Raw genomic sequence first — 12,973 nt, forward strand, 5'->3', positions numbered from 1 at the left:
TTTGTGTAATGTTAGCAGCCAGCATTACTTATGAAATGCCTTGAAATAACTGAACTTCGATTTTCTTTGCTCCAACATTTCATTTAAAACTGTCTTTGTATTTATAACTAGGTAATTACCCTGATTCAAATAAATTATACAGTAAAAAGAATATAATGGAGGGGAAAATGCAAACTCAATTGACAAAAAGTTTGGACTTTATAAAAAGAGGTAAATAAATTGAAACACTCCCAGTAGACAAAGAACAAAACCGTTCTCGTAAATGTTTACAATGTTTTGTACTTCAGTCAAGTCATTTTATAGTAGATACTTTTCACTTTTCCTTCAGTACATTTGAGCACAGGTATCGGTACTACTGCACTTATTGTTTTGACTGGACAGAAAAGTGTAAAGTTTTGTATTATTTCTTTTTTTAGTCTGCCTAAAGGTCTTATGTTCAAGCCCCAGCTTTGAGCAAACAAAAATAAATACATACAATTCACTAGGATTGATTCTTATTGACTTGACAAGAAATCAGTACAATTCTTTGTCAAAATCCCCACATTTAAAGCTTTTAACAGTTTTCCAAATCTTTCTTATATTTTTACTCTAAATGTTTTAAATGGGTACTTCAAAACACTTACATAGGACATTTTTTTACAACTTTTACTTGCTCTTGTAAATGTACTTTTACTTAAGTAACACAATTGAGTACTTCTTTCACCACTAATTGCTTGAAAGTTGTTCTTGTCATGTCTATGTGCAAAAGTATGGTCATTAAGACACAAACGTTTATCTGCAGTGTTATTAAAACAATATCTATATTTTATTGTTCTGATTATGATCTAATGTGACTGAAATAATCTTTTCTTTTAAACTCCCTTTCCTTTCCTTTAAACTTTCTCCAAACCTTTTGTAATTGAGTTTGTTTCTAGTATGTCATGAAAATCCTAGTTATTTATCTTTTATCCTTTTTAAGTCACTCACATCACAGTAACATGTTCTTCTGTCTAATTGCAACTTCTGAGGGAGAACTTCATCGAGTTTGGCACGCTTCTGTACAGAATCGATTGATATCCGTCACCACCACATATGAAGAATTGGTTATATTGTAATAATTCACTCCATGAGACGACTACACTCTGCTGTACTGATTGTGTCAATGCAATGTACAGAGCCCATAGAAGTGCAGCGTCTTCTCTCATTTCACAGGGGACAGTCTCTTGAGCAGCTTCTTCCCTTTAGACAGCAGTCCTTTCTTCTTCCTGTTCAGATCTTGCGGGTCTCTGGGGTCCATGGGGAGGTGGCGGCCCCGGGTTGGGCTCAGGGGCCTCATGGTGCCCGGCAGAAGGGGGCGCACTATGGGGGACGGCGCTCGGACGGGTGTCGTGTCGTTGGTGACTGTGTCGGTGGCTTCGGTGGGAACCTGAGGAGAGAAGCAGTGGGGAGGTGCGGAGGCAGAGCAGGCGGGGATTACAAAGGAAACGAGATTCACAAGGGTTTCCTCATCAAAAATTATACTCTTCCCAAAGATAGTGTTCAAACCTTTTGTTTAAACTGCCCAGTCGTACATCAATGTTTGAGTTTTACAGCTCATATGGATTCTCATAAATGGGCCTTGAAGGTGAAAAAGTACTATAGAAATACACTATAATCATAAATAATGATAATAGTAATAATAACTAACTCTTATGGACCTAATAGGCCTCTCGCCAGCTTGTGGTTCTCAGGCCTAATATAATAATAAATGTAATGAGACGTTATGCTCTAATGTACCCTATGATAGGGCTGCACAATTTCAGAACATTATTTAATCGCAATTGCAGTTAGATTTTCAATTATATTTGAACAGTATCTCATTATTAAAAGTTCACATTTTAAACATTTTAACAAAAAACACTGGAATAGACTCTCCTGTATCTTAAAATATGTTTGTACAGATCTAAACTACAGATTTAGCAGATTTTATGCAGAATAAGACATAAAGGATAGTTTGTCGTTTGGGAATGAAATTATGGTACGTTTTGCATCAATTCAAATTTCGATTAATCTTACACGTCTTCTGTTCCTACAAACCTTGTAATGTTGAGCTACAGGATAATGGCTATAAAAATAGTTTGTTCCTTTAAGAGACGAGGCATATAAAACAATTGAAACGATGATTGCACTTTTGGCCGGTTCAGAATAATTATCTGATGCTTGTACATTTCTAAAACCACAGTGGCTCTGCATTTTTCATTTGTAATCTTTACACATGAATTCACTACCCTGTCTTTAATTACATTCATAAACAAGTGCTTTAGTTCAATTGTAATAAGTCTACACAGATAAATGTGAGAAACTATTCTACACTTAAAAATCAATGACATCAAACCGCTTATTCCAAATAGGGCTGCACAATATGTCCAATTTCATGAACTGCAAAATCCAGATTAGAACAAAACAAGCAGTTTACTATTCATTTGGTGTAATCCCTCATTCATCCAGACGTGGTCCACAGCAGAAAAGCTTCAGAGGTAATCATCTGGACAATATTTATATAAGCAAGACCTACCTCTGAAGCCTTTCCCCCTATCTACAATATGGATTATTGCATCACAGTTGTCAAATATTATAGACATAAAGATGAAAGAACAAAAGAGTGCAACTAAAAAGAGTAGGCAGCCCTCATTGTATGTTTTTTAGCAAGGTAGTCAACATAGATGTATTTAATATCTCTGTATAAACAGTATTAGTGGTGTGTCCATCGTTATGGGTAAGGAGAAATATCATCACTCACAGACACTGTACATAACGCCAAAGAAGAGAGAAAAGTCAAACACTGCACATCACAGAGCCGGAGACTTTTACCATTGTTTAGCCACAAAGGGAACATAAAGTACAGTCAATTACAAAACAACACCTAGCAACACAACTGTAGATACCAGTCTTTTCTTCTAATGCATGAGCTAGATGTATACAGTAGATCATTCGAAATAGGCGTTTAAATTTTGCTTAAACAAAAACACAATCACTTATTGCAATGGTGTTTTACAGGACGTTTGTGACCACCAGCCGTGTGCATTAGAGCGAGTCGAGTTTGGTATCTCAAGTTGCAGACAGAGCCACTTATGGTGTGAAATGAACAATCTTCCTCTTTTTTTTTTCTTTTTCTTTTTTTTGCCAAGCAGGTGGGGAAAAACCAAAAAATAAATAAATCAGATGTGGCAGCGTAGTCACTGTCGGTAAAAAACCCACACCACTATGAGAACTCAAAATAACCACGAAAACAGCAACAACACCAACACAAGGACACGGAGAACAAAGAGAGAGCTTTTAGTATCCAATTCTCCTTCCTTTATTGTTCTCTTATAACAATACAGAATGGATGCCTCAGCGCTGCGGTTAGTTTAGTCTGTCGAGCTCAGAGCAAACATGGCAAATCCACTGACAACAGGGCTGAAAAATAGATTGTTTGACGTGTGTGCTATCTACATCAAGAAAGAAAGCCTTTTTTTTTTTTTTTAAGGAAATACAGCCAAGAAAGATATAAAACGTATCAAGTTGTACTTTTGAAAAAGGCATGCTTCCTCTTTGATTTGTGTTACTGGATAGCAATCTGTGATAAATAATAATAAATAACTTATACACAATAACCACAATTCAATTTTGTGTTTCAGTGCAAATTCTCTCGCGTCAGAGCCTTTTTTTTTCCAAGTCCTCCTTAACCAGTGCTACATGCAAAACTCATCCACAAAGCGTCTCTCTGTCCGTGTCAGGCTTTGCTTCGTCCTTGTCTGAGACTCAGAAAGGGTTTTGATTGGATTTTCGTCCCTCTCTTTCCGAAGGGGGCCGGAGGGGGAGGGGAGCGGGTAGAAGTAGTAGCAGTAGTAGGGAGAGGTTGTTAGTTTGTAAGACGAGTCACCACTGTCACCACATGGACAAACAAACACAATGAACAGCACACAGAAGCGAGAGACGCAAATCAAGAGAGAGGGCGGAAGATGGATGGACACAGGGCCCTAGCGCTGAGAGCGGCGATGATGATGTACCCGTTTGCCCTCCGGGACCGTGCTGCTGAACGAGTTGTTTGGGGGCCGGTTGTTGGCAGGCTCTTCCTGGGGGTAGTGGGACGGAGTATCGGTCAAATACACCTCCACGTCATCAGGCACTTCTTCCAGGAAGTTAGAAGGAACCAAACCACGGTGGCCATTCATCTCGCCCTGGAAATACAGTTTACATGAGTCCATTTTGGTTGAGCATAATGGCATTGTAATATATTTCAACATAAATCTTCTACTGAAAGTGTTTTTCAAACTTCCTATAAGTGATCTGTTCTTTTCTTCTGTATCTACCTCTGTATCTACCTGCGTTGCATCAATGAAATTTCACCATGTGGGACAATAAAGGAATATCTTATCTTATCTTATCTTATAATGTCCAAATAATTGTGTTGTTAAACGTTACTATAAAAGTCTATGGGAAAAACAAATGTGTACTTCTTCTCGCGGTGGGCGGCCACTGTTGAGCTCTCTACAGAATGCAAAATGTGTTAAACAACTTATCAAAAATAATGAATGTATTCGAGTATGTTAATAGCATATAGTCAATTACAAGTCATAGGGAGAAACATAAAAAAATCATTTCTCAAAAAGGGAAGTGGGAAGAAGTATAAACCTATTGAATGCCACCCCTTTTCCGAGTTCAAAACTCAACTAAAATCATCCAGATTCCAATTCATTCATATCAAAACTGTTAAAGTTAGGTACACTTTACACCCTGCATTTGACCCATCCTTTAAAGCCACTGGCTGGTGCATTCTACGAACATGTGGAAACTCAATCATTATTTGAGGAGCAACACAGATGTAAAAAAAAAAAACTGCATGAAGAGTTCCTTTAGCTCCCAGAGGCAACTCGTCAACAAGGACAGCTTTCAGTGCAAGAATGAAATAAATCTCTCTTATCTAAACAAATTCAACTCACGCAACACTTTACTTACATAATAAAAGCCATCTTCATCAATGTCTCCATACACAGCAAGGATATCACCAGCACAGAAGGTCAGCTCAGCCTATCAGAAAACAAGAGGATAGGATTTATTGACTAAATAAATAAGCCTTGACTGTATAGAATTGTTACTAATAAACATTTGAGCTTTGCTGCAGTATACGTTTCTATATGATAAATGGAAAAAGGAAATGTCTGATTAAAGTACAGAGTATTACCTCAACATCAACATTAGGGGAGCTCTCTCTGGGGTCATAATCATACAATGCTACCATTCTTCTTGACGCCTGGTCGCGGCGAAGGCCTTTTCTGTTGTGCTCTTTAGTAGCAAAACACACATAAATATATATTCATAACTGAATTTAGCTGCATCTGTACAGTATGACTTGATTGGTACCTATTCGATCGACAGGGGTGCTGAGAGGGAGGAAGCCCTGTTTGATAAGCTGGTCCATGGTCTCCTCGTCTTCGGCGCGGATCTCTGACACCATGTTACAAGGAATGAGCCCCATTCGGCCCCTCACCTCTCCTCTGTAGAACCCATCCGTGTCTTTATCACCATAGATCTGGGAAACGTTTGAAAAATGATCAGACAATACTTAAGATTTTCCTTTTCTTGGCCATGCCCAGTGAGGTAGATAAGATGAAGGTTAACAAATCTAACACATCTAAACATAATTTGATAGACCTGAAACAAATCAGTGGGTTGTGCTAAAATAGAGTGATCAGCTTCATTATTATGTACAAATGGTGTATTTGCCCAGCCCAACATTAAATAATGTACATTCTCTGGTATACATCAACATTATGAAAAATAAAGCATTCTGGTGTCTGTGAACGGCACGTTCATTCTTTTTTAATTTTGTTCAATAAAGTGTCAGATTTCTAGAGACTTCCAGGTGAAAAACACACCGTTGTGTTGCCCATCCAGAGCTTATGTCTGGCAAGTGTGAGAGCTCTGAAGTTGTAGAGGTCGATAGCGCAGACAGAGATTTCGCATGTCGCACCGCACTGCGCATGCGCATTAAAACAAAAAGCAGCATGAACGCGACAGCAACAGAGTCACAAGAGTCGCCCTACGACCAGTTACGTTACCTGTGGGGAAGTCTGTCCCTTCAGTGTGAATGTAAATCCTGGGTAAGGATTCAAAATTGGATATGTAGATGAAATCTGACACATAGTTTCAGCATTAAACTAATACAATAATTGCTGCCTTTAACCAAAGGCAGCATATGGCCAGTATATGGGCTGTGGAAATAATTTAGAAACATTATAGCATAATATTGAAAAAAATAACTGAACTAGTTCATTTTTTGGAGCTGTGAAGTTAGTTAAAAATTTTGAATTATGAACTATGAACTGAACTAGTTCATTTTAAAATGTGTGAACTATGAACTGAACTAGTTCATGTAGAAAGTGAACTTTCCCAACACTGTGTTTAGAAGTGACACCGAGGAAGAAGAATTCAATGGATTTAGTGATTTGGGGTAAAACTGATGCTTTGGTAAACTTGTTAGCATGTTCTTTATGCTATAGTTATCTGAATAACTGTTAATATGTTACGTTAACATACCAGACACTTACCACAGTTCTGTCTGTGCCTCATGTAGCTGAAGGTGTTACGTTAGCATACGTACACCTATTCACCATGTTCTCTAATCTGTTAATATTTAGGCCCGAGCCCCAGCAGGGCGGAGGGCCTATTACTCCCGCAACTGTCTGACCAAACATGCGGGCGCAGCCCGCATGTTTGGTACCCCGTCGCCCCTGGCAAGTACAGTGAACTAGCCCATGCCGAAGGCATGGATCATGCATACTTACTCCTGCTATGACAGAAATAGTCAACAATGAGTGAATGGGCGTAGCCCATTCACTCATTGTTGACAAGAGCAGCGCGAAGGATTCCATGGCGGCATCGGGAAGGCTTAGAGCTTTCAAACGATGTATAATTTGTTGTTATAGTGGAAACGGCTATATTGTTTTTGCTAAAAATATTATTAGGCCCGAGCGCCACAAGCTGGCGAGAGGCCTATTAATCTCGTAAGGCCGTGCGAAGCACGGCTGCGAAAGTGCGCACGTAGTGCGCACGAAATCGAGCGCGAAGCGCTCGCCCACTTCCACACACTCACTAACGCACTCCTTCACTCATGCACGCCCCGTGCATACTAATTAGTAGTAGGAAAATGGAACATTACCGTTGTAAACGGGCGAAGCCCGTGCAAAAGTGCGCACTAAACGAGCACTTTACATTGAGTGCTAAACGAGCACTAAACGAGCACTTTACATTGGGATATCCCCATATAAAGCACTCATTTGCGCTAAGTAGCTCACGAATACGTTCCCCATCTCTTGCATGTTCCGTGCATATAAGCATGTAATGCAAAAATTGAACATTATTACTGTATAGAGGGCCAAAAACACAAAGTGGGCGGAGCCCACTCAAAATTAACGAAAGTACCCGTCAGTGACCAGGGACCCACACCATGAGGTAGGAAAGCGCGAGCGCTTTCCGAAAATGTATAGTTTATGATATTTGAAAAATGGGAAACATTGTTTTCGCATCGGAATATTATTAGGCCCGAGCCCCAGCAGGGCGGAGGGCCTATTGCTCCCGCAACGCTGCCGAAGGCAGCGTTGCAACTGTCTGACCAAACATGCGGGCACAGCCCGCATGTTTGGTGCCCCGTCGCCCCTGGCAAGTACAGTGAACTAGCCCATGCCGAAGGCATGGATCATGCATACTTACTCCTGCTATGACAGAAATAGTCAACAATTAGTGAATGGGCGTAGCCCATTCACTAATTGTTGAAGCGCTGCATTCCTTCAAAAACCCTCCTGGCATTGTCCCGTATGCGAGAATCCATGCCGCAGGCATGGGCCATGCTTGTATCTGCTCAAATCAATGGAAGTCCATGGGGAGTGGGCGGGGCATCCCGACGGAATAGGGAGTGACGAGCGCGTAAGCGCTCGTAATGATGATTCCACCCCATGGCGGCATCGGGAAGGCTTAGAGCTTTCAAACGATGTATAATTTGTTGTTATAGTGGAAACGGCTATATTGTTTTTGCTAAAAATATTATTATTTTTTTTCTTGTTCTTCTTCAGCGCTTTGATCTCTAATTTGACCCCCTGAACATGCTCAAAAACTCACCAAACTTTGCCCAAAATTCAGAATCGGCGAAAAATTTTGTTTTTTCTGGGCCATTTTTTTTTTCGTCAAAAAATGGCGCGACAGCGCCACCGACAAAAGTCAAAATACATTGCGCCTATGGGAGACGCCCCGAGGTCAACTTTGTCGTAAAGCTACGAAATTCGGGACACGCATTCCTCTTGTGAGGACAAAAAAAAAAAATCATTGTGACCACACCCCCAGACTTACCCTATGGCCGCCATCTTCCTTAGAAAATGAAAACACGCTGTGTTAGCCATTTTGTTCACGTCAAACTTTGACGAACTCCTCCTAGGGCGTTTTGCCCACCAACTTCAAAATTGGCGTACGTCCTCTGGACAAGTGGGGCATCTAAAGTTATCCAATTTTTGGAGATACCTTTTACGGTCTGTGTGCGGCGCAGCCGCAAAGTTGGACAACTTATTTAAGAATATTGCAGGTCTAAAAATTGCTCCCATTTGATCAAAACCAGTCCGATTATGACCAAATTTGAATCAGTTGTTCAACTTTCTAGTTTGGACAAGTTTATGATGACAAAATTGAAATGGGCGCGATAGCGCCCCCTACAGAGTGACCTTTAAATTAACATTGAAGGTCAAAAATTAGTTTTACCAAAATATTCTAAACTTTACCCAAAATTCTATTTTGGCGTCCCGATCAAAAAAGCCAATCAGACAAATGCCTTAATTTTTACGGCGTAGTCGTAGCGATGACATAAACTTCCCATGTTATCCCTATGGGAATACCGCTAAATCTCTCGAATATCAACATTTTTCTGTTTCACACTTTAACGAACTCCTCCTAGTGCGTTTTGCCCACCAACCTCAAAATCGGTGTACGTCCTCTAGACAAGTGGGGCATCTAAAGTTATCCACATTTTAAGGATAGCTTTTACGGTCTCTGTGCGACGGAGCCGCAAACGTTTCCCAGAATTCGGACTATTTGGCCTTCAGAGTGGCCTATAAGCAATAGAGTTTTTCCAAATGACATGATATTTTGAACAAAATTCTAATTTGCCATCCTGATCATGAAAGTATGAGAGCCAAAGTCATATTTTGTACGGCGTAACCGTAGCGATGACAGAAACATCCCATGTTATCCTTATGGGAAAATCGTTGAATCGCTCAAATCACCACATTTTTACGCTTCACACTTTAACGAACTCCTCCTAGGGCGATTGTCCGATCAAGTTCATATTTGGAGAATATCATCTACACAAGCGGGGCATCAAAACGTATCCATATTTTGATTCTAAGTGCTACGGTCTCTGTGTGGCGGACCCGCAAATATATGTCAGAAATGGGAAAACAGCAAAATCTCTAAAATGACCACATTTTTACGCTTCACACTTTAACGAACTCCTCCCAGGCCGATTGCCCGATCAAGCTCATATTTGGGGAAAATCATCTACACAAACGGGGCATCAAAAGTTATCCATATTTTGATTTTAAGTGGTACGGTCTCTGTGCCGTGGAGCTGCAAATATACTGTCACAAATGGGAAAAACGCCAAATCCTTGAAATGTTCACATTTACGCTTCACACTTTAACAAACTCCTCCTAGTGCGTTTGGCCCACCAATCTCAAAATCAGTGTACCTCCTCTAGACAAGTGGGGCATCAAAAGTTATTCAAATTTTATGGATAACATTTACGGTCTCTGTGCAGCTGAGCCGCAAACTTTTCGCAGAATTTGGACTATTTGGCCTTCAGAGTGGCCTATAAACAAGAGTTTTTCCAAATGACATGACATTTTGCACACAATTCTCATTTGCCATCCCCAAAATAAAAGTATGGGAGCCAAAGTCATATTTGGTAAAGCGTAGCCGTAGCGATGACAGAAACATCCCATGTTATCCCTATGGGGAAACCGCAAAATCTCTAAAATGACCACATTTTTACACTTCACACTTTAACAAACTCCTCCTAGGGCGATTATCCGATCAAGCTCATATTTGGGGAAAATCATCTACACAAACGGGGCATCAAAAGTTATCCATATTTTGATTTTAAGTGGTACGGTCTCTGTGCCGTGGAGCTGCAAATATACTGTCACAAATGGGAAAAACGCCAAATCCTTGAAATGTTCACATTTACGCTTCACACTTTAACAAACTCCTCCTAGTGCGTTTGGCCCACCAATCTCAAAATCAGTGTACCTCCTCTAGACAAGTGGGGCATCAAAAGTTATTCAAATTTTATGGATAACATTTACGGTCTCTGTGCAGCTGAGCCGCAAACTTTTCGCAGAATTTGGACTATTTGGCCTTCAGAGTGGCCTATAAACAAGAGTTTTTCCAAATGACATGACATTTTGCACACAATTCTCATTTGCCATCCCCAAAATAAAAGTATGGGAGCCAAAGTCATATTTGGTAAAGCGTAGCCGTAGCGATGACAGAAACATCCCATGTTATCCCTATGGGGAAACCGCAAAATCTCTAAAATGACCACATTTTTACACTTCACACTTTAACAAACTCCTCCTAGGGCGATTATCCGATCAAGTTCATATTTGGGGAGAATCATCTACACAAGCGGAGCATCAAAAGTTATCCATATTTTTATTCCAAGTGTCACGGTCTCTGTGCGCTGGAGCTGCACATTTGACCGATATTTGTCTTCATTTGCACTGGTTAAGCACAGCATTGTACATGTCCAATGTGTCACTGTCTTAGTTCTTAGACAATTGCGTTAGCGCCAACTCTGTAAAATGCAGAGAGAAGAGTCGGAAGGCCGGCGGCCCGCGAGGGCCGTTGTATGCCGCTTGCGGCTTTAATTTTTCTTGTTCTTCTTCAGCGCTTTGATCTCTAATTTGACCCCCTGAACATGCTCAAAAACTCACCAAACTTTGCCCAAAATTCAGAATCGGCGAAAAAAAAATTTTTTTCTGGGCCATTTTTTTTTTTGTCAAAAAATGGCGCGACAGCGCCACCGACAAAAGTCAAAATACATTGCGCCTATGGGAGACGCCCCGAGGTCAACTTTGTCGTAAAGCTACGAAATTCGGGACACGCATTCCTCTCGTGAGGACAAAAAAAAAAAATCATTGTGACCACACCCCCAGACTTACCCTATGGCCGCCATCTTCCTTAGAAAATGAAAACACGCTGTGTTAGCCATTTTGTTCACGTCAAACTTTGACGAACTCCTCCTAGGGCGTTTTGCCCACCAACTTCAAAATTGGCGTACGTCCTCTGGACAAGTGGGGCATCTAAAGTTATCCAATTTTTTGAGATACCTTTTACGGTCTGTGTGCGGCGCGGCCGCAAAGTTGGACAACTTATTTTGGGATATTGCAGATCTAAAAATTGTTCCCATTTGATCAAAACAAGTCCGATTAGGACCAAATTTGAATCAGTTGTTCAACTTTCTAGTTTGGACCAGTTTATGATGACAAAATTGAAATGGGCGCGATAGCGCCCCCTACAGAGTTACCTTTAAATTAACATTGAAGGTCAAAAATTTGTTTTACCAAAATTTTCTAAAATTTACCCAAAATTCTATTTTGGCGTCGCAATCAAAAAAGCCAATCAGACAAATGCCTTAATTTTTACGGCGTAGTCGTAGCGATGACATAAACCTCCCATGTTATCCCTATGGGAAAACCGCTAAATCTCTCGAATATCCACATTTTTATGTTTTACACTTTAACGAAGTCCTCCTAGTGCGTTTTGCCCACCGACCTCAAAATCGGTGTACGTCCTCTAGACAAGTGGGGCATCTAAAGTTATCCAAATTTTAAGGATAGCTTTTACGGTCTCTGTGCGACGGAGCCGCAAACGTTTCCCAGAATTCTGACTATTTGGCCTTCAGAGTGGCCTATAAACAATAGTTTTTCCAAATGACATGATATTTTGAACAAAATTCTAATTTGCCATCCTGATCATACAAGTATGAGAGCCAAAGTCATATTTTGTACGGCGTAACCGTAGCGATGACAGAAACATCCCATGTTATCCTTATGGGAAAATCATAGAATTGCTCAAATCACCACATTTTTACGCTTCACACTTTAACGAACTCCTCCTAGGGCGATTGTCCGATCAAGTTCATATTTGGAGAATATCATCTACACAAGCGGGGCATCAAAACTTATCCATATTTTTATTCCAAGTGCTACGGTCTCTGTGCGGCGGCGCAGCAAATTTGACTGACACTTGTGTTCATTTGCACTGGATTGGCCATGTCCAATGTGTCGCCGTCTGTCAAGTTCTTTTTTTATTCAACACACAATAAGGGCGCCATCTTTATCAAGTCGAAAGCGCAGAGCCGGAAGGCCGGCGGCCCGCGAGGGCCGTTGGATGCCGCTTGCGGCTTTAATTCTTTCTTCTTCTTCTTCTCGGGACCAACCCCCCCTATTTTTCACCCAGTGAACATTGACGAAAAGTCACAAAAATGTTCACACCTCTAAAAATCGTGCCTCTCTACATTCTGGCTATTTCCCTTTTATAAAATAAAAAAAATTGGCGCGTCCCCAAATGTACCCCAAATGTACCAAAAATGCATTGAGAGATGGGAAATGACCCAAAAAAAATCTGATCGTAGAATCATGAAATTTGGCGCAGAGGTAGATGGTGACAAGAGAAGTAAAAAATATTATTACGGCAACGCCGTCCGCCCAACCAAATGTCGGCCATATTGCTTCAAAAATGGCTAAACATGACTTCGGAGTTTTTCCAAACGTCGTACTTTTACGAACTCCTCCCAGGGCGTTGGCCCTAAAAAGCTGAAATTTTGTGAAAATGCTACTGAGGAGTGGGACATCAAAAGTTATCCAAATTACATTGATACCTCTCACGGTCTCTGTGCGGCGAAGCCGCAAACTGTAGCTAGAAT

The 12,973-nt window shown here is 40.7% G+C and overlaps 1 protein-coding gene across 1 annotated transcript in view; it reads right to left on the reverse strand.

Moving 5' to 3' along the window:
- Positions 1-655: 655 nt before the first annotated feature.
- LOC140368304 (RIMS-binding protein 2-like) overlaps positions 656-12,973 on the reverse strand; it is a 71,753-nt gene continuing 59,435 nt past the window's right edge. Inside the window, 5 exon segments of the mRNA XM_072455281.1 lie at positions 656-1,405; positions 4,011-4,181; positions 4,960-5,031; positions 5,186-5,286; positions 5,365-5,533. Of these exon segments, the coding sequence (XP_072311382.1) occupies positions 1,181-1,405; positions 4,011-4,181; positions 4,960-5,031; positions 5,186-5,286; positions 5,365-5,533 (738 nt within the window). The 3' untranslated portion in view covers positions 656-1,180.

The sequence above is a fragment of the Eucyclogobius newberryi genome, unplaced genomic scaffold (genome assembly GCF_026437365.1).
Source record: "Eucyclogobius newberryi isolate DKJ021-1_F unplaced genomic scaffold, fEucNew1.0.hap1 SCAF_2, whole genome shotgun sequence".
NCBI lineage: Eukaryota > Metazoa > Chordata > Actinopteri > Gobiiformes > Gobiidae > Eucyclogobius > Eucyclogobius newberryi.